The sequence below is a fragment of the Limanda limanda genome, chromosome 23, assembly GCF_963576545.1.
Source record: "Limanda limanda chromosome 23, fLimLim1.1, whole genome shotgun sequence".
NCBI classification, from domain to species: Eukaryota; Metazoa; Chordata; class Actinopteri; order Pleuronectiformes; family Pleuronectidae; genus Limanda; species Limanda limanda.
In genome coordinates, this window is record NC_083658.1 from 4,885,369 (window position 1) to 4,907,750 (window position 22,382).

Below are 22,382 nucleotides of genomic sequence, written 5' to 3' on the forward strand. Positions count from 1 at the left end.
GTCAGGAATCATCTCTGTCCCACAGTGTCCATGAAAGAACTAAATCAAATATTTTGCGGTCACAGGAATCAAACGTGTTCGTTCTCCCACCTTCTCCTTCTGGTCTTCAGTTGCATCATGTGCTGCACACACACACACACAACCATACAGTAAATGTGCTTTCTAGATATGTGAGTATAAATAACGCTGATATGTTCAATATCACAAGAAAAATAGAGTTAATCAAAATAAATATGCAGAACAAAAATATGGTTTGTTATTATTAAAGACACACAGTGAGCGGACATGAGTCTTTTTAGATTAAGACAAATAAATTACATTCAGCTGAATTAAAGTAATAATCAGTGTTCTCACCTTTCTGAGTGAAGCGGGTTTTCCCTGCCTGCTGTTTGACACCAGATGTTGTTTCAGTACCTATTGGCTGTCAGTAAAAGTGGGAGGGTCTGCTTCCCGAGGAAAATATGAAACAACCAATCAAAGAGCAGTCTCAGATCACGTGGTTGGTATCAAACACTGTTTATTTTGTCTATATCATATATTTTCTGTTTATATTACCTCTATTTATATGATCTGTATTATACACCATCTGTTCATAGGGGTAAGGGTTCTTCTTGTCAGATCTAATATATAAAATAATCATAATTAGGCAGAAAATAAAAAATAAATCAACATGAAACATTAATGTACCTAACAGGTGCCAGAAGAAAAAACAGGTTGTCGCAATTTAATTTAGGTTAAATAAATTCAGTTCAGTTCGGTGAAATATTTGTTAATTTAAAGAAAGATTAATTTATTAGAGGAAACAAAAAGATATTATGAAATAAAGTGAAATGTTATTTCCAGCACAACAGCCATATATATTTAAACAACCTCCCCTCATAGATTGTAGTCATCAGAAAAACGTTGACACTGCTGGATCAAGTTTAAATTCACAGATAAAAGGCTGAAAACTCAGAACTTTGACAGAAAGTAAGCTTTTGTGTTGTGAAAGTAAACTCACCCGCTGACAGAGGACTGGTGAGAGACTGGAGAAGCTGCCTGTGCTGCAGGTTGTGTCAAAGTGGAGCAGAACAATCCATGTTTCCTACTTTTAAACGACTGAGCGACTTTCGTGGTCCTGCTGAAGGATTTTACTGAAGAGTCTCTGTCACCTCCTCAACTCCCCCTCAGACATGAAACCTGAGGAGACAGCGACCCCTACTGGCCTGGTTTGGAATATACGTATTGATAAATGAAGAAGAAACCATTATTCCATTATCTGGGTCTTACATCAATTGAAACATCACACGTTCTTATCATGTTGATATTTATTTTTTTATCAAATGTAGAAAAAATACAGACACTCTTTCAGAAAACAACACAATAGGGCAAACAAAATACGGGAAACATCAAATTAAACAAAATAAGTAGAAAAACATCAGCCACAATATATAAATATCCCTCTCCTCTCAGTATTTAAAACTACTGTAGGTGAACAAGGCACTGTTCAACATTATGTCACTTTAAATTAAGAATGATTTAACAATTTAACATTAGCTGCCACAAACTTCCAAAAACAATATGAAATTGACACGTATCAAGAATCAAGTAAGACCTTGGCTGACTCCACTCTCTCTTCTTGTATCGCACTCTACCCATACGAAGAACCATGAATACTGCAAAATGAATACACACTGACAAATGTCAAAAAGGAACAGAAACTATCTAGATATCAGTAAATTAACAACACTTGTAAACCCTTACACCACCAGAACAACTTAACGGTACTAAAAATGAAGAGAACCTAGTCACTTCACTACTGCTCTTCACAATAGAAACACACAAAGTCCCACACAACTAGTCGACCTCATCATGTGACTCATTGTATTGGTTGAATCCATCTGAAGGATCTTTGAAGTTCAGTGCACGTCTGAAAGCAGACACATTTTTTTGCCCCCTAGTGTAAAGACTTGAGAAAGTCCGGGGGTTCCCTCGCTGGGTTCAAAACGAACGAGTAGAGGGTCGAAGACGCTTCTAACACGCAACAGATGGAACATGAAAATAAAAAAGGAAATTTAAATATCTCTGGATGAAAAAGCTCCGTCTACAGTAGAGAACATTGGACTTTCAGTGGAGACCTGAGGTCCACCTACGAGTTAAAATTGAAGACTTCTGACTGTTGAAGGGGACTCAGGGTCTGTCGCATTTCTCTGCTTGGATTCTGAAGGAGGTGACCGTTTTCTGACCGAGCTCTTCTCTAGTGTGGACAAAGCTACTTGGACCCTAAAAAAAAAAATATCATTACTCAGCTTCTATTGCACAAACAAATCATCCACACTGGTGAAGGTTTAAATAAAGTGTGAAGACCAGTACATGAAGAGTGACTCACGTGTCAGCGTCTGCAATTTGAGGAACCTCGGTCTTCTCCTGGTCTCTGTGTGACGGACTGAAGGATTTAAGAACAGTTAAAGCTGAATATTAACGGTCATAGATTCTAACATAGAGGATATAGACGTATATAAAGATGGACGACATGACGGCAATCCAAAAGTGAAGCCAAAGCGTCTCAATAGTCGACAGTTATAACAGATTCTGGTTGAAAAACGTACCTGCTCCTTAGTTTCCATATTAACACGACAGCTAAAGCTGAAGCAGTGCAAAGGAAGGTCACTACCACAATCCACGTCCCGACTGTGAGACAAAATGGAGGAATTGTTCATATCTTACACTCAGAGACCGGTCAACAGGTCAAATGAGAGACTTGTGAACGTTAACTTACTGAAGCTTCTGCTAGCAGATCCAGATCCCTCATCCAAACCTGGAACTAAGAAAAACATCAGAATCATTCAGTATTTATCAGTCCATGAAGGGAGTGACGGTCCACAACGTTTTCTGTGCGTACCTCGGTTTCCAGGTCAAAGTTCGATACGTTTTCCGTACGGTAGAAACAAGGAGCAGAAAAGTTTTAACTGAGCTTTTGTTTCTTTTTATTCCACCCTGGTTAACTATGGCTGTGTCTTTCTTACCTAAGTAATTTTTACAAAAGTAAAATTACAAAATAAACACTCATAACTAAATAAATAAAAATAGTAAAATAAATATCGATTAAAGTGCAGCACGTAGAACATTTACTGTACAAACTGCACTGTTATTGTATTGTATGATTATCATAATTAAATATATGTATTTTATTCAAAAAAATGTACTCGTTGTCTACAGAGGGTTTGATGCTGTGTTTGCACTGAACCTGTTTCTGTGAAACTGAAGTGTTTCCACACAGCAGACTGAAATGATGAGTGAGCGTCTTCACACATGTACTGTTCACCTACAGTCTATGAATGTGTGGCTTTAGAAGTGTTTCTCACCACTAGTAGGCGTCACTTTCACGTCAGGAATCTCCACAGACGCTTCTTTACGACGGGAGAGCACCTGCACTGCACATCCAACCCATGTTCCAGCGTCATGGAAACCTGCCAACACGGCTGTGGCAGTGACAGTGAATGTACCGTTTGTGTTGATCACCACAGTTTGGTTCTGTGAGAGGTGGAAGTCTTGCTGTGTGAGGTTGAGAGTTACGGTTGGAGCAGGTCGTCCTGTGGCGGAGCAGGAAACCAGGAACTCATCAGTGGAATTTGATTCTCTCACGTGTAGAACGGGTTCATGCAGCTCTGGGGAGAAAAGAAATTAGTCACACTCTAAAATGACTTTAGTGTTCTTGACTTGAGTCAGTCTTATTACCATTTCATACTAGAACATATAAAGTCAAAGTTGAGTTCAGCAGGTTTATTCAGTCAGGTTCTCACCATAGACCTTGAGGCAGGTTCTGCCAGTGAGCGCTCCATCAGGGTTGGTGATGAAGAGGCAGAGGTAGCAGCCTTCATCCTCCTCCATCACATTCTTGATTACTATGGAGCTGTTGTACAGTCCACCATCTTTAACCTCCACTTTGCCTACGAAGTACGGGATCACCCTGGAGCCATTGATATTGTTAGAGATGGCGAGATTGATCACCCCTACCCGCGTCTGTTTCTGCCATGTGACCTGCACCACATGTTTAGACTGTAGGATCTGACAGCTGAGGAGAGCATCTTCTCCCACTGCCTCCTCCACAGTCTCCACAGACTGGATTACAGATGTTAGACCTACAGGAGAGGACAGTAGAACATCCAGATGTTTGGTTTCAACAGAGCACATGTGGTAGAAACACGTTACATGTACTTGAGTAGTTTTCTCATTAAATTGTACTTCTGATAGTAGTTATATTAGTAGTAAAGATTAAAGGCCAATTTATGCTTCTACGTCTTTTCTATTACGGACAGATAAGACCGCCCTATCCGTCATGGAACGCCCTCTCCGAGGGCTTCGGACAGCTTTTCGTACACCTCTGATTTTTCGAACTGTCCGTGTTTATGTCGGAGAGACCACGGACAGACCTTGGCTGTGATTAGTCCGCGAACGACATCATTTCCCTACGACGTCATTTCCGGATTTCACATTTCCGGACCTTAAACTTCCTGCTTGACAATAAACCCAAACACAACTTCGATTCTACGATTAATGTGACGTGTGTGTTAAGCCAGCGGAGTTTTCCGGCTGACGGTGGCTCGTTAGAGCACTGACGGCATGTGTGCACTGTCACATACGGTTATAACGAGCTTTCAAAACGGCGCTAGCGGGCTAGCCACCATGCTAACTGCGGTGGTAACAGAGCAAAAACTCGCCGTCACGACTTTAATTCCACTTCTATCATGACACTGTTTCTATAATACCGCCAGGATAGAAGCAAACACTGGGTAGTAGTAGTTAGTGTCGGGAGTCCCTGCTGACTGTGTGTGGAAGCTAGCTGGGAGGGGAGCTAGCTTCAAGCTACACGGAGCTTCAAGCTGTGGAATCAGCAACACAGTTCGGAAACAAGACCGGAGAACCGCTGCGCTAAGAAACGATTACATCAGCATTTTGACCCGCTGGGTGTCACTTTATTTAGTTCTGTTAGTTGCCATGGTTCAGTGTGTGGGAGGCAAGCTAACAGAGGTAAACAGACACACGTGGACTTCTTCTTCCCAAATGGGGTAGGCTTCTCTGAGCTCGTCTTCCGTTGCGCCACCTATGGGTTTGGCGGTGAATTTTTTTCGACGTACAGTGGTCGGAGAGGTTAAAATCAAAAAGACTCTTTGCCCACCGTGGAGCCCTCTCCGAGAAACGGATACGTAGAAGCATACTGGAGCCTTTACTCTATATAGAAGAATACGTTGTTTTTGAATGTCTGCATCTTCCTGTCTTGTGTTAATCAGGTGAGCATTTTGAGGCTAGATTTCAGAGGTAAAGGTATTTTGCCCTAGTTTTTAATATCTCACTTTATTAATTCAATCAATGTGCACTTTACAATGTTATTACCTCTTTAAATCCTGTTTGAACACAATTCATTCTAATGAAGTGTCACCACTTGAGTTGTTTTTTATACATCTTTATGTTATGGGGTCAATCCTTAATAAAAAGCTTTAGCTAAAACAGGATAGTTTTAGCAGTGTTATTTTCCAAGTGATGCTTGTGGTAATGTAGATATAAAATCACAGCTCTAATTTACCTGACAGGACGGCGATGCCTATAGGATGTGGCGAGTCGGCTAAGTTTATTTAGGAACACCGTATAGCTCTCTCAATCTCCCTCTCTCTCTCTCCACTGCCGGTCCTGTGAGGAAGTGTAGCGTGGGCGCAGCAGGTGTGGACGCCAGGTGCTGGCCAGCTGTGTGTGTGTGTGTGTGTGAGACGGTATCAGCGTAATCTCCCCCAGTCAGCGTGGACAAACACAATAATGGGAACAGGAAGGCTGGGTCTCTGCTTTATTTGAATGAATTGAAGGGCAGCCTTCTGGCCGGATATTTACGATCACTGTTTTTCCCCACCTTTAGATTTCATTTAGATTATTTGGCCTTGTTTAGATTTAGTTTCTTTCTGATTAATTGGTTTGATTTCTGTTTTCTTTGTTTTATTTTATTAAAAATTGGGTCTGGATCTTTTAACTTCTCTCTTTTTAATCTGGTATTTATATCAAGTACAGGCCAGTCCTCCACACTTTGCACATGATCCTGTGCTGTTTGATCAGTCTTTTTAAATAATTTGTACAATTTGAATAAATTGTCTATTTCTGGAATATCAGCCTTCACTCCTGTTTATTCTGGATATATTTGGTGAACCCGAACTGGCATTCAATTGTCACCCTAACTTTTGACCAATACATTTGTATTTATTCTTATACAAGTACTTCGTTTTATTAATACCTTTACTTCAAATTGAGTCATTATAATCATAAAGTAACAATACTTTTACTTGAATACTATTCTTGTTTAATCTCCCTCCACATGTGGGTATAGAACAAAGGCTGTTTGTCTGAGCGAGGAAGTCTGAGCTTGATATTTATCTGAGCTCGATGTAATATGAATTTTGGTTGAAACCGTTTCATTTTCAGTCTTTGGTTAAAACACACATCTGTGCCTTATTATCTTCACAATACCCCAATAAACAATCAAATAAAAGACACACAGCGAGCGCACATGAGTCTTTTCAGTTTAAGACAAATAAAGAAAATTCAGCTGAATTAAAGTAATAATCAGTGTTCTCACCTTTCTGGAAGAGTCCAAACACAAAGAGGACACGTGTGAGTGCAGGTTGAATCATCTCTCTTTCACACTATGTCCGGGTTTTACAGTTCATCGTGGCTGATCCTCATCTGCCACGCCTCCAACGGCTGGTTCCATGTGTGTGGTCGGCTGTAGATTGGTTATTTTCACAAAGCGCCTCTGTGGGAAGCTCGGTGAGACATCGATATAAAGCGGGATTTCCCTGTCTGCTGCTTATCACCATGTGACCTGATGATGGTCCTAACCCTGAATAAACTCTGTTCACTCAACAGGCTTCACGAACCGATGCGCATCGTTCACAGGAGACGCGGCGACTTATGGAGAATTAAAACACTTTGCGTGGCAAGATCCACGCAAAGTGTTTTCGTGTGACGCTGGTGATCAACACAATGAACTGAACTGAGCTGTGTCGAGTGTGTTGTCGACGTGACACGTGTGTGACGACTGACGAGGCAGATGTGGAGAACTGACTTAACGTCTTCGTTGTGGAGCAACGCGCTGTGTCTTTCTTCTCCTCGGTCAGAGGACCACGTCCACGACCAAAAACGTAAATCAATACCTACAAGTTAGAGTGTCTACGCCCAGAGGTAAACCTGGAACAACCAATCAAAGAGCAGCCTCAGATCACGAGGTTGATATTATACACTGTTCATCAAGTATAAGGGTAGATGACAAATAAGGGTGAAACAGTATTTTTTTAATAAAGTTCTAATGAGGATTACAGTTGTATGAAATTAGAATGTTCAAATGCTGGAATTTTTTAAACTGCTAGTGTTCTTTGGATTTTTTGTATAATTTCATTGTGGTGTGACTGGCCCTCACACCACAGGCCATTTTCATCCTTGTGGCCATTTTAAGTGATTGCTATACAAGACTGACCTTAGCTATTATGCTAACTGAATAATAACACAGTTTAACCTTAATAAGTTTAATGAAATAAAAATTTTAAAAAAAAATTAAAAAATGTTGTACAATTTTTTTTGTACACATTTTAACTACAGCCGTCACACTACAGGACTTTCAAAAAAATGACACATTCATTGTCTGACAGAAAGTGAAATTTATGAAATAAATCAGAGGTTAACAGTCACCTTTCAACATACACAGTACATTCCAACATCTGGGGGGCTTCCTGGTAGTGGAATAAACTAAGGGCCCCTATAGTTGTCCATGTAACTGCCGTTTCAAAAATCTGATTTTCCATGTCACACCACAGGACAGCATCTGTGTTACGAAAGTTATTTTGCTGTAAAAACTAATATACTAGTTTTGTGCATATTAAAACCTAATATTAATAAAGTCATTATATACAATATAATGCCAAGGCAGTTATTACCGGCTCCAGATATTTCTGGTTTATTTTGTTAATATGTAAGTTTAATGCTTCACCTATGTTACGGTCACACCGCAGGACATTTTGCGTATTCACCTTAAAATATAATCAAAACATAACAGATATTTCATACAAAATCATAAGTTTAAAACAAAGTACCCTAATATGCATCACATCCATGTGTTGTTTAAGTGGTTAAATGCATCTAAATAGACATTCACACTTAGTTACAGAAAAATCATGCGTCATGTCATCCACCCATAAATTGTTCCGTTAATATTACATATATTTACATTGTCTGTATTATACACCATCTGTTCAAACTCCTTATATCATATATAAAGTTACATGTACTACATATTCTCTGTTTACGTTATCTGAATCCGTTTGTGAAACTTTATTTCTAACCACTGGTGTTGTGAATCAGTTTATTTATATTTCTTTGTGGTGTAAGTCTATCTTTGCTTTGGGTTGTTTGGCTAATTTATGAATTAATTTAGTTTGTTCATAGAGAGCAGCTGTGTGACTTAACTGTTTTATTTCTCCAGTGATTTGTTGTTTGTTGTGGTAAGATTTCTGCTGTTTAGTTGTGTCGTGTGAGGATCCTTGTTTCTTATAGAGAGTAATGGAAACACACCAGACACACAATGCGCACTGTGGCTTTGTGAGCAATAATTAACACAAATGCTGATAGAAAAAAAACTATTAATTATATTTGATTGGGTTTTGCCGTATTACTGGACCGTAGAACCTCTAGCTGGTGTGCGCATTCAAACACAAGGATCCAAGAGCCATTTAACCATTAATTAGTGCTGAGGTTGATGAAGGATGGAGGAAACAACAAAAGTGCTGCTTACAACTTAATGCGACGTTAAGAAGTAATGCTTCAGGCCTTCCTTTGGTCCTGTTCATTAAAAATATAATTAAATAAAGAACAATAAACCACTTTACAGGTTCTCCTTTGTGGTGCTGTCGGCTTGGTAACAATACAGTTTGGTCTGTTGAGTCAGATATGAAATAAATTAGGATGCACTGCGTTTAAACATTCACTCTAATCATAAAAGACAAACAGACAAACTTACTGGTGTCAGCATGGTCTCAAACAAAGGGCTTGAAGAGGACACACCCACAGCCTCCACTTCTCTAGTCTCCTCCCCTGTGACAGGTAATTCTCTCCACCCACTCCCAGTCTCATAGAATAGATATTTGGGTTTGAGATTCTTGAGCAGCTGATATAAAATACAATTGATCAAAACAAATATGCAGAAAAATTTGTTTTTTAAATATAATTTCAGATTTAAACTTTACAGATTCATACAGATAAACATTGATTCAGGACATTTAAGTTCTCACTTGAATGCCTGAGGAGCTTCAGAAAAAGGAATCTTAAAATAACGTGCTTAATTTGGGAAGAAAATAAAAAGATGTAGTTTGAGTTTTTCCTTTTCTTAGTTTTTCTTTAGTACATTTCACATTTGAACAATCTCGACATATATTAACAACTAAACCCCTTTAACTTTTCTCTTTGTTCCAACTTTCTCTTGTTCAGTAAGAGAAGTAAACTTTACCGTTTGCTGACAGGATTTACTACCGTAAAGACGGAAAAAAGCTGCACAGGTTAAAACAGAAACGCTTCATGAAAACATAATAATATTTCTGGGTCCTTATAGAGCGGCGTCTGGGTTCGAAACAGGAGGATTTGTTGTTGTTGTTGTTGTGAACACGTCTGTATAGAAAACGTTCCGCTGCATCGTGCATGTGTGAAAGGAAAACTGGAGAAAGTCTGGAGCCAGTTCTCTGGAGATTCACCACAGGACATGTCTGAAGACTGAAGGCCGGCGCATGCTTCTGCGTTTTCACAGGCCCGGAAGCGTAAGAGCCCTTACGGAGCCGACTTCGACAAAAAACATTACTCCGCCTATTGTTCTGGCGGGGAATTGCATGGCAACACGCTTGGAAAACCATGAATGACAACGAGTCCTGCGTCACAACTGCGTTGCTTCGACGTCGTTGCAGAAGCATGCGCAGGCCTTAATGTAGAAGTGCTGGATACCCCCGTACATTGGACTTTCAGTGGAGACCTGAGGTCCACCTACTGGTCAAAGTCAAGTCTTCTGGCTGAAGACGACAGGTGGTCCGTCTCTTTATTCTTCTGCGATTTCGAAGGAGGTGACTGTTCTTTGACTGAACTCTTCTCTGGTGGGAACAAATCTACTTTGACCCTAAAAATAAAAACAAAATATTTCATTACTCCGCTTCCATTGCACGAACAAATCATTCACACTGGTGAAGGTCAGGCAGGTTTAAATAATATAATGATTGAAATTACGTCAGAACATAGATGCGCACTTAAACAGACACACACACACAAACACAACAAAGTAGTAAATCTACCTTCTCGATCTGAGTAATAAATACCGCTGATATGTTCAATATAACAAGAAAAACCCAGTTAACAATCCAAATAAATATGCAGAACAAAACTATAGTTTATAATATATCACGTTTGAGGTCCACTTACTGGTCAGATTGAATTCTTCTGGCTGTTGAAGACGACTCAGGATCTGTCCCTTTTCTCTGCTGCGATTTCGAATGAGGTGTCCGATTACTGACCGAACTCTTCTCTGGTGTGAACAAAGGTATTTTGACCCTAAAAATAAAAACAAAATATTTCATTACTCAGCTTCTATTGCACAAACAAATCATCCACCCTGGTGAAGGTTAGGCAGGTTTAAATAAAGTGTGAAGACCAGTATATGAAGAGTGACTCACGTGTCAGCGTCTGCAGTTTGAGGAACCTCAGTCTTCTCCTGGTCTCTGAGTGACAGTCTGAAGGATTTAAAAACAGTTAAAGCTGAATATTAACGCTCACAGACTCTGACATAGAGGATATAGACGTATATAAAGATGGACGACATGAATGCAATCCAAAAGGGAAGCCAAAGCATCTCAATCGCCCTTTGGTGGCTGGCTACGGTATGTTAGTGGATGGGACATGGACCAAACTGATTGGAAGCACATATCAGACTCCACACGCTCAAGATGGCAGCGTTCGTATCCCAGATATCTTGGCTTTATATGTGGATAGTGGGAGGAAGTGGAGACTGTCATCCATCTTTATTTACAATCTATGGTTATAACAGATTCTGGTTGAAAGACGTACCTGCTCCTTAGTTTTCGTATCAACAGGACAGCTAAAGCTGAAGCAGTGCAAAGACAGGTCACTACCCCAATCCACATCCCGACTGTGAGACAAAATGGAGGAATTGTTCATATCTTACACTCAACGACCTGTCAACAGGTCAAATGAGAGACTTGTGAACGTTAACTTACTGAAGCTTCTGCTAGCAGATCCAGATCCCTCATCCAAACCTGGGACAAAGAAAAACATCAGAATCATTCAGTAGTTATCAGTCTATGAATGTGTTGCTTTAGAAGTGTTTCTCACCACTGGTAGGCGTCAGATTCACATCAGGAATCTGCACAAACGCATCTTTACGACGGGAGAGCACCTGCACGGCACATCCAATCCGTGTGCCAGCGTCATGGAAACCTGTCACATTCTTGATCACTATGGAGCTGTTGTGCAGTCCACGACCTATGACCTCCACTTTGCCTCTGAAGGCTGAGATCACCCTGGAGCCATGGATAGTGTTGGAGCTGGCAAGATTGATCCCCCCATCCTGTGTCTGTTTCTGCCATGTGACATGTTCCACATTTTCAGACTTTAGGATCTGACAGCTGAGGAGAGCATTTTCTCCCACTGCCTCCTCCACAGTCTCCACAGACTGGATTGCAGATGTTAGACCTACAGGAGAGGACAGTTGCACATCCAGATGTTTGGTTTCAACAGAGCATGTAGGAACACAGGGTGCGAGTCTGAGAACAGAAGTCTGAGCTTTTTTTTTATTTTAGCTTGATGTGTTCCTTTCTCAATTGTTTCCTTTTTATATTTTCTATATTTAAACTTGCAAAAATACAACACAGCAAATTCCTTGTATGTGTAAACCTGCTCGGCAATAAAACCTGATTCTTGCTATCTCTCTCACACACACAATTATGACAATTTTCAAAATAAACTCTGAACATCACCCAGTGTGTATAAAGTATTATATTTAGTCACGTTATTCTGAAAGGTTGGTCAGTGAATCTGTTTCCTTTCATCATAAACAGTGTGCCTGTATGGGACCTTTATTGTGAAGGTTCACTAGACTGAAGTGTTTTATTTTTATATGAGCTGGACTTTGTGCTGTGTCTTTATGGTTCCAGATCTTATTTCCCTGTGACTTTTCAGTGAAGGTGAATTAAACCCTCGGCTACATGAACACCACACAACTGAGATTAAGTATTCATTAAGTATATCATTAAGTATTTATACATTAAATTAAATATTATACTTTTCTTACCTGTCTGGAAGAGTCCTAACGCAAAGAGGACGAGTATAAGTGCACAAATCATCTCTGTCGCTTAGTGTCCATGAAAGATCAAAGTACAAAAAATTGCACGCTCAGAGGAAACAAGCGTTTAACTCCCCCCACCTTCTTCTTCTTCTGGTGTTAAATGTCGTATGGCAAACATCTTATTGGTGCATTACGGACACTTCACGGATCGGAGAGTGGAGCAGTAGATTGGCAGCAAACACAAATAAACTAAAATGTAATCATTGCCTTAAGTTCTGTTTCTCTAAAATAATTCATGAGAAGATGATGTTTATTCTTTGATGTCTTTTCTTTCAAGTTTTTTTTATGTGATATTTTGCTTTTCATCTTTTAATCCCGATGGTAATTCCGTTCTTTGCTCATTATATTTGTTCCATTCTATCAATACTTGAGTGACAGCAGGGGCGTCGTTAGGCCGAAGCCCCCCTAAAATGTTCTTCAGCCCCCCAAAATAATTATTGGGATTTTTTTTTAATTTTTAATTAAAAAAAAAAATTAAACTATTGTTTTACACATGGACAAGTTATTTATAAGTCTCACATGCTACATATATGAGTGCGTTTCTGGTTTGTATGATTTCTCCACCATCAAATTACAATCCAATAGCCTCTCATCATACTTAACAAAAAAAACGGGCACTAGGACCTTGGAGAGTCTGCATCGCTGCTGCGCTGGCTTTCTCACTCCAAGTAACGTCTCTCATCAAGACAGCAGGATTACAGCCACGGAGTTTAGCTCATAGTAAATGATGCACGGAGTGAAATTGTTAGTACAGGTAGTTACAGAATGTGGCTATCTGTAGTTGTTAATGATTGTTACCTGCTTAAATTTAGTTTTACTTGAGGCAAATGAAAGGGAATATTGTAATGAGCTATGTTTACACTAAGCTAGCTACAAATAAACAACTCAGAAGTTGAAAATTATTTCTCTCTATTTGAGAAAAGTTCATATTTGTGTTGTCAAATTTCACAATGACCCTGAAATTCTGTCTCTTCTGTTATCTCATACTGAATGAATGCAAGCAAAGATACAGAGAAAAATCACACTCTTTCTGATTGAACCAATCTATGAACTGTCTGAAACAATGGATATCCGCAGCCCCAAATGGGCCCCAAAAAAATTGGCGCGCGCAGCGCGCAAACATTTAGCATCCTTAGGGGCTAGGCCCCCCCTTTCTTTCAACCCTAAAAACGCCCCTGAGCAGGGGTGGACTGGCCATCTGGCATACCGGGCATAATCCCGGTGGGCCGTTGACCCAATGTGGGCCGGTCTGGTCCGCTATGTTGTTGTTGTTTTTTTTTTCTCTTCTTCCTCTCTAAATTCCCCACAATTGGGCCGGCCAATTGGCTACAGAGGGCTAGCAGTGTGTTGCCAGCATCGACACATATTATTGGTCTATTGTTTGTCATTGTCAATCAATCATGGGCTGACAGGCTCAGAGAGCCCTAACAGTGCTGTCAATCACAACACAAACCGGGGGCGGGGGGGGCGGGACCTCATGGCATTGGCGGGGGGAGTCGCGGGACTGGCTGCTGCTGAGACAGAAACTTAACTTAATGGATAATAAGAGTAAAAAAACGCCCGGGTGGCGCTGAGAAGCATCGGGAAAAAAAGCTGAAGTCTCTGGAGGTGGAGGCTGCTAAATGTGCCAAACTGACGGACCTATGTGGTGCCGGGTTCACCAGCCCAGCAGCAGCAGGTGCGCCGGGAGACGAGCGAGGAGGACTCGACAATGATGAGCGAGTGGAGGCAGACATGTGAGCGCGCATCTCTCTCTCTCTCTCTCTCTCTCTCTCTAATTATACATTTTATGCATATTGTTGTTCTAATTTTTCAGTCAGTTGAGATAAATCTTGAGGAGAAACATTTTGGGTTGTTTTGTGTCTGTATAGACCTACTATAAAAAGCACTTTGCATTTTTAATTTTTGTTCTTGTACTTTTGATACTTAAGTACATTTCAACACCAGATACTTTTGATACTTAAGTACTTTTAATATGAGCTACTTTAAGACATTTAGAAGACATAAGTTACGTCAATTTAATGGCAGATGTGCTCGGCTAATTATGTGGGCCGGTCTGAGTGACAGTTTCTGGTTGTTTGACGTGTTCGCAGAGTTTATTTTATGAAGTGATTAATTTAATCCCGAATTCTAGACAGATGTCTTCCTGTGTCATTTAAATCCCAGTGTTCTTGTCATGTTTTGTGACTATATTCATGAATGAAGGTTTTTATTTCTGTTCTTGGTGCCTGTATGTGAATGGATGATCGTTCTAATGACTTCTCATTGCCTTCCACTCATACGTGAGCAGGAACTAACAGGAAGGAGACGCTCTTCTTCTGCCGTCTCTCTTTTTCAGTCCTGATGATTATACTTCGGATCTCAGCGTTGCTATAATTTACTGCCACAACTTCGGTTCTTTTCCTTGTTGCTCCTTTTTACATATTTATTTATTGTTACTTTATAATTCGTTCAAGCTTGATTTCAATCCCCTTCTCTGTATTACTTACTTACTGTGTTTTCTTTCCTTTTTGGAAAATATATATTTGTCAAAACGCCAGGTTTGATTTTGTTGCAGTGAGATTTCTGCTGGTCAGATGCATCATGTGATGAGTCTTATTTCTTATGAAGAGCAATGAAATCACGTTCATACATTAAAGCAGAATATGTAAAAAAAGGTTTTAATATAAAATGTCTGACTAAAATATTACAGATTCATACACATATAGATTGAATCAGGACATTTAAGTTCTCACTTGACAGTGAAGTGCTTCAGAAAAAGGCAGCTAAAATAGCGTGCTTAATTTTAGAAGATAAAAAGATGTAGTTTGAGTTTCTCCTTTTCTTAGTTTTTCTTAACAACATTTCACAATTGGCCTTCCTTTGGTCCTGTTCATGAAAAATATAATTAAATACAGAACAATAAACCACTTCACTACACTTCACGTCAGCGTGGACCAACACAATAATGGGAACAGGAAGAATGGGTCTCTGCTTTATTTGAATTAATTGAAGGGCAGCCTTCTGGCAGGATATTTACGGTCACTGTTTTTTCCCACCTTTAGATTTCATTTAGATTATTTGGCCTTGTTTAGATTTAGTTTCTTTCTGATTAATTGGTTTGATTTCTGTTTTATTTGTTTTATTTTATTAAAAATTGGGTCTGGATCTTTTAACTTCTCTCTTTTTAATCTGGTATTTATATAAAGTACAGGCCAGTCCTCCACACTTTGCACATGATCCTGTGCTGTTTGATCAGTCTTTTTAAATAATTTGTACAATTTGAATAAATTGTCTATTTCTGGAATATCAGCCTTTACCTTGGATATATTTGGTGAACCCGAATTGGCATTCAACTGTCACCCTAACTTTTGACCAATTCATTTGTAATTATTCTTATACAAGTACTTAGTTTTATGAATACTTTTACTTCAAATTGAGTCATTATAATCATAAAGTAACAATACTTTTACTTGAATACTATTCTTGTTTAATCTCCCTCCACATGTGTGTATAGAACAAAGGCTGCTTGTCTGAGCGAGGAAGTCTGCGCTTGATATTTATCTGAGCTCGATGTAATATGAATTTTGGGTTGAAACCGTTTCATTTTCAGTCTTTGGTTAAAACACACATCTGTGCCTTATTATCTTCACAATACCCAAAGAAACAATCAAATAAAAGACACACAGCGAGCGCACATGAGTCTTTTCAGTTTAAGACAGATAAATAAAATTCAGCTGAATTAAAGTAATAATCAGTGTTCTCACCTTTCTGGAAGAGTCCTAACAGAAAGAGGACACGTGTGAGTGCATGTTGATTCATCTCTCTTTCATACTATGTCCGGGTTTTACAGTTCATCGTGGCTGATCCTCATCTGCCACGCCTCCAACGGCTGGATCCATGAGTTATTGGTTGGTTCCAGATTGCTTCACAAAGCGCCTCTGTGGGAAGCTCTGTGAGACATCATATAAAGCGGGATTTCCCTGCCTGCTGCTTATCACCATGTGACCTGATGATGGTCCTAACCCTGAATAAACTCTGTTCACTCAACAGGCTTCACGAACCGATGCGCATCGTTCACAGGAGACGCAGCGATTTATGGAGAATTAAAACACTTTGCGTGGCAAGATCCACGTAAAGTGTTTTCGTGTGACGCTGGTGATCAACACAATGAACTGAACTGAGCTGTGTCGAGTGTGTTGTTGACATGATACGTGTGTGACGACTGACGAGGCAGATGTGGAGAACTGACTTAACGTATTCGTTGTGGAGCAACGCGCTGTGTCTTTCTTCTCCTCGGTCAGAGGACCACGTCCACGACCAAAAACGTAAATCAATACCTACAAGTTAGAGTGTCTACGCCCAGAGGTAAACCTGGAACAACCAATCAAAGAGCAGCCTCAGATCACGAGGTTGATATTATACACTGTTCATCAAGTATAAGGGTAGATGACAAATAAGGGTGAAACAGTATTTTTTTAATCAAGTTCTAATGAGGAGTACAGTTGTATGAAATTAGAATGTTCAAATGCTGGAATTTTTTAAACTGCTAGTGTTCTTTGGATTTTTTGTATAATTTCATTGTGGTGTGACTGGCCGTCACACCACAGGCCATTTTCATCCTTGTGGCCATTTTAAGTGATTGCTATACAAGACTGACCTTAGCTATTATGCTAACTGAATAATAACACAGTTTAACCTTAATAAGTTTAATGAAATAAAAATTTTAAAAAAAATTAAAAAAATGTTGTACAATTTTTTTTGTACACATTTTAACTACAGCCGTCACACTACAGGACTTTCAAAAAAATGACACATTCATTGTCTGACAGAAAGAGTGACATTTATGAAATAAATCAGAGGTTAACAGTCACCTTTCAACATACACAGTACATTCCAACATCTGGGGGGCTTCCTGGTAGTGGAATAAACTAAGGGCCCCTATAGTTGTCCATGTAACTGCCGTTTCAAAAATCTGATTTTCCATGTCACACCACAGGACAGCATCTGTGTTACGAAAGTTATTTTGCTGTAAAAACTAATATACTAGTTTTGTGCATATTAAAACCTAATATTAATAAAGTCATATACAATATAATGCCAAGGCAGTTATTACCTGCTCCAGATATTTCTGGTTCATTTTGTTAATATGTAAGTTTAATGCTTCACCTATGTTACGGTCACACTGCAGGACATTTTGCGTATTCACCTTAAAATATAATCAAAACATAACAGATATTTCATACAAAATCATAAGTTTAAAACAAAGTACCCTAATATGCATCACATCCATGTGTTGTTTAAGTGGTTAAATGCATCTAAAGAGACATTCACACTTAGTTACAGAAAAATCATGCGTCATGTCATCCACCCATAAATTGTTCCGTTAATATTACATATATTTACATTGTCTGTATTATACACCATCTGTTCAAACTCCTTATATCATATATAAAGTTACATGTACTACATATTCTCTGTTTACGTTATCTGAATCCGTTTGTGAAACTTTATTTCTAACCACTGGTGTTGTGAATCAGTTTATTTATATTTCTTTGTGATGTAAGTCTATCTGTGCTTTGTGTTGTTTGGCTAATTTATGAATGAATTTAGTTTGTTCATAGAGAGCAGCTGTGTGACTTAACTGTTTTATTTCTCCAGTGATCTGTTGTTTGTTGTGGTAAGATTTCTATATTATATTTGATTCGGTTTTGCCGTATTACTGGACCGTAGAACCTCTAGCTGGTGTGCACATTCAAACACAAAGATCCAAGAGCCATTTAACCATTAATTAGTGCTGAGGTTGATGAAGGCTGCAGGAATGGATGATTTCTGTTCAATGAACAAAACACAACACAACATCTTTCCACACCAAAACAATAAATACAACAAAAGTGCTGCGTACTACTTAATGCGACGTTAAGAAGTAATGCTTCAGGCCTTCCTTTGGTCCCGTTCATGAAAAATATAATTAAATAAAGAACAATAAACCACTTCATAGGTTCCTCTTTGTGGTGCTGTCGGCTTGGTAACAATACAGCTTGGTCTGTTAAGTCAGATATGAAATAAATTAGGATGCACTGCGTTTAAACATTCTCTAATCATACAAGAAAAACAGACAAACTTACTGGTGTCAGCATGGTCTCAAACAAAGGGCTTGAAGAGGACACACCCACAGCCTCCCCTTCTCTAGTCTCCTCCCCTGTGACAGGTAATTCTCTCCACCCACTCACAGTCTCATAGAAAAGATATTTGGGTTTGAGATTCTTGAGCAGCTGATATAAAATACAATTGATCAAAAAAAATTTGCAGAAAAATTTGTTTTTTAAATATAATTTCCGATTTAAACTTTACAGATTCATACAGATAAACATTGATTCAGGACATTTAAGTTCTTACTTTACTGCGTGAGGAGCTTCAGAAAAAGGAATCTTAAAATAACGTGCTTAATTTGGGAAGAAAATAAAAATATGTAGTTTGAGTTTCTCCTTTTCTTAGTTTTTCTTTAGTACATTTCACATTTGAACAATCTCGACATATATTAACAACTAAATCCCTTTAACTTTTCTCTTTGTTCCAACTTTCTCTTGTTCAGTAAGAGAAGTAAAATTTACCGTTTGCTGCCAGGATTTACTACCGCAAAGAGACAAAAAAGCTGCGCGGGTTAATACAGAAACGCTCCATGAAAACATAATAATATTTCTGGGTCCGTATAGCGTATGCATCGTGCATGTGTGAAAGGAAAACTGTGGAGAAGGTCTGGAGCCAGTTCTCTGGAGATTCACCACAGGATATGTCTGAAGACTGTTGTAGAAGTGCTGGATACCCCCGTTCATTGGACTTTCAGTGGAGACCTGAGGTCCACCTACTGGTCATATTGAAGTCTTCTGGCTATTGAAGACGACAGGTGGTCTGTCTCTTTATTCTGCTCCAATTTCAAAGGAGGTGACTGTTCTCTGACTGAACTCTTCTCTGGTGGGAGAAATGCTACTTTGACCCTAAAAATAAAAACAAAATATTTCATTACTCCGCTTCCATTGCACGAACAAATCATCCACAATGCTGAAGGTTAGGCAGGTTTAAATAATATAATGATTGAGATTATGTCAGAACATAGATGCACACTTAAACAGACACACACACAAACATACAGTAAATCTGCCTTCTCGATGTGAGTAATAAATACAGCTGATATGTTCAATATAACAAGAAAAACCCAGTTAACAATCCAAATAAATATGCAGAACAAAAATATAGTTAATAATATATAATGTCTGAGGTCCACCTACTGGTCAGATTGAATTCTTCTGGCTGTTGAATACGACTCAGGGTCTGTCCCTTTTCTCTGCTGCGATTTCGAATGAGGTGTCCGTTCTCTGACCGAACTCTTCTCTGGTGTGACCAAAGGAACTTTGACCCTAAAAATAAAAACAAAATATTTCATTACTCAGCTTCTATTGCACAAACAAATCATCCAGACTAGTGAAGGTCAGGCAGGTTTAAATAAAGTGTGAAGACCAGTATATGAAGAGTGACTCACGTGTCAGCGTCTGCAGTTTGAGGAACCTCAGTCTTCTCCTGGTCTCTGTGTGACAGTCTGAAGGATCTAAGAACAGTTAAAGCTGAATATTAACACTCACAGACTCTAACATAGAGGATATAGACGTATACAAAGATGGACGACATGACTGCCATCCAAAAGGGAAGCCAAAGCATCTCAATCGCCCTTTGGTGATTGGATACGGTATGTTAGTGGATGGGACATGGACCAAACTGAGTGAAAGCACATATCAGACTCCACACGCTCAAGCTGGCAGCTTTCGTATCCCAGATATATTGGCTTGATATCTGGATAGTGGGAGGAAGTGGAGACCGTCATCCATCTTTATTTACAGTCTATGGTTATAACAGATTCTGGTTGAAAGACGTACCGGCTCCGTAGTTTTCGTATTAACAGGACAGCTAGAGCTGAAGCAGTGCAAAGACAGGTCACTACCCCAATCCACATCCCGACTGTGAGACAAAATGGAGGAATTGTTCATATCTTACACTCAACGACTGGTCCACAGGTCAAATGAGAGACTTGTGAACGTTAACTTACTGAAAGCAGCAGATCGAGATCCCTCATCAAAACCTGGGACAAAGAAAAATATCAGAATCATTCAGTAGTGTTCAGTCTATGAATGTGTGGCTTTAGAAGTGTTTCTCACCACTAGGAGGCGTCAGTTTCACGTCAGGAATCTCCACAAATGCCTCTTTACGTCGGGAGAGCACCTGCACGGCACATCCAACCCGTGTGCCGGCGTCCTGGAAACCTGCCAACACGGCTGTGGCAGTGACAGTGAATGTACCGTTTGTGTTGATCACCACAGTTTGGTTCTGTGAGAGGTAGAAGTCTTGCTGTGTGAGGTTGAGAGTTACGGTTGGAGCAGGTCGTCCTGTGGCGGAGCAGGAAACCAGGAACTCATCAGTTGAATTTGATTCTCTCACGTGTAGAATGGGTTCATGAAGCTCTAGGGAGAGGGAAATGTGTCCCACTATTAAATGACATTATTGTTCTTTTCTTGATTCAACCCATGTACTGTAGAGTCACAGTCTTATTACCATTTCAAACTAGAACGTACAAAGTCAAAGTTGCGTTCAACAGGTTTATTCAGTCAGGTTCTCACCATAGACCTTGAGGCTGGTTCTGCCAGTGAGCGCTCCATCAGGGTTGGTGATGAAGAGGCAGAGGTAGCAGTCTTCATCCTCCTCCATCACATTCTTGATCACTATGGAGCTGTTGTGCAGTCCACGACCTATGACCTCCACTTTGCCTCTGAAGTACGGGATCACCCTGGAGCCATTGATATTGTTAGAGATGGCGAGATTGATCACCCCATCCTGTGTCTGTTTCTGCCATGTGACCTGCACCACATGTTTAGACAGTAGGATCTGACAGCTGAGGAAAGCATCTTCTCCCACTGCCTCCTCCACAGTCTCCACAGACTGGATTACAGATGTGAGACCTACAGGAGAAGACAGTAGAACATCCGGATGTTTGGTCTCAACAGAGCATGTGCGTGCAGGAACAAAGGATGTGAGTCTGACGTCTGAGCTTTTCATTTATTTTAGCTTGAAGTTTTTCTTTCTCAATTGTTGTTTCCTATTTTTATATTTTCTATATTTAAACTTGCACAAATACAACACAGCAAATTACTTATATGTGTAAATCTGCTTGGCAAACCTGCACTGCAATAAAACCCGATCTCTATCTATCGCTCTCTCTCACACAATTATGACAATTTTCAAGATAAAACCTGAACATCACCCAGTGTGAATGTGAGTCATTTTATTTAGTCACCTTATTCTGAAAGGCTGGTCAGTGAATCTGTTTCCTGTCATCATAAACAGTGTGTCTATGTGGGACCTGTATTGTGAAGGGTCACTAAACGAAAGTGATTGTTTTTTGTGCGGGAAAAGAAACATGTCTCCTGGTTCCAGATCTTATTTCCCTGTGTCTTCTCAGTGAAGGTGAATTAAACCCTCGGCTACATGAACACCACACAACTGAGAACCTGTGACACACAAACAGCAGCAGTGTGACCCGGTGTAATAAACTGTGATTCATGGATTCACCTTTCTGTGGAAACTAACTGTCAACAGGTGTTTGCTTTCTCTCTCTTTCTCTCTTCTGATCCACAGACTTTACATTTTGGTATTTCCTCACATATTTAAAACATCACTTCTCACCGAGCTAAGAATAAACCATTAGTTTGAAGGGGTGAGACAGGTGACAGGTGGATTCACTCTTCAGTCAATCACTGGATGTATTTAGCCAATTTCATTAAGTATTTATTTATACATTAAATTAATAATATTATATTTTTCTTACCTGTCTGGAAGAATCCTAAAGCAAAGAGGACGAGTGTAAGTGCAGGAATCATCTCTCTCCCACAGTGTCCATGAAAGAACTAATTCAAATATTGCGCGCTCAGAGGAATCCAACGTTTGA

General features: G+C 39.6%; 1 protein-coding gene and 2 long non-coding RNA genes across 3 annotated transcripts; all 3 read right to left on the reverse strand.

The window, feature by feature from the left end:
- Positions 1–1,386: 1,386 nt before the first annotated feature.
- LOC132996649 (OX-2 membrane glycoprotein-like) lies at positions 1,387–22,319 on the reverse strand. Its single transcript, XM_061066976.1, has 7 exons — positions 22,263–22,319; positions 21,058–21,396; positions 20,599–20,826; positions 2,759–2,797; positions 2,589–2,670; positions 2,369–2,425; positions 1,387–2,262 (listed from the first exon to the last, which is right to left on the reverse strand). Exons 1-7 carry the CDS (start codon positions 22,312–22,314, stop codon positions 2,136–2,138), a joined length of 924 nt encoding a protein of 307 aa, XP_060922959.1. The 5' UTR covers positions 22,315–22,319; the 3' UTR covers positions 1,387–2,135.
- LOC132996651 (uncharacterized) lies at positions 10,102–10,828 on the reverse strand. The gene is made up of 3 exons (XR_009677124.1): positions 10,722–10,828; positions 10,471–10,599; positions 10,102–10,171 (listed from the first exon to the last, which is right to left on the reverse strand). It is a non-coding gene; the product is annotated as an uncharacterized LOC132996651 (long non-coding RNA).
- Positions 18,694–20,395, reverse strand: LOC132996650 (uncharacterized). Its single transcript, XR_009677123.1, has 4 exons — positions 20,320–20,395; positions 19,929–19,994; positions 19,678–19,806; positions 18,694–19,386 (listed from the first exon to the last, which is right to left on the reverse strand). It is a non-coding gene; the product is annotated as an uncharacterized LOC132996650 (long non-coding RNA).
- Positions 22,320–22,382: the final 63 nt, after the last annotated feature.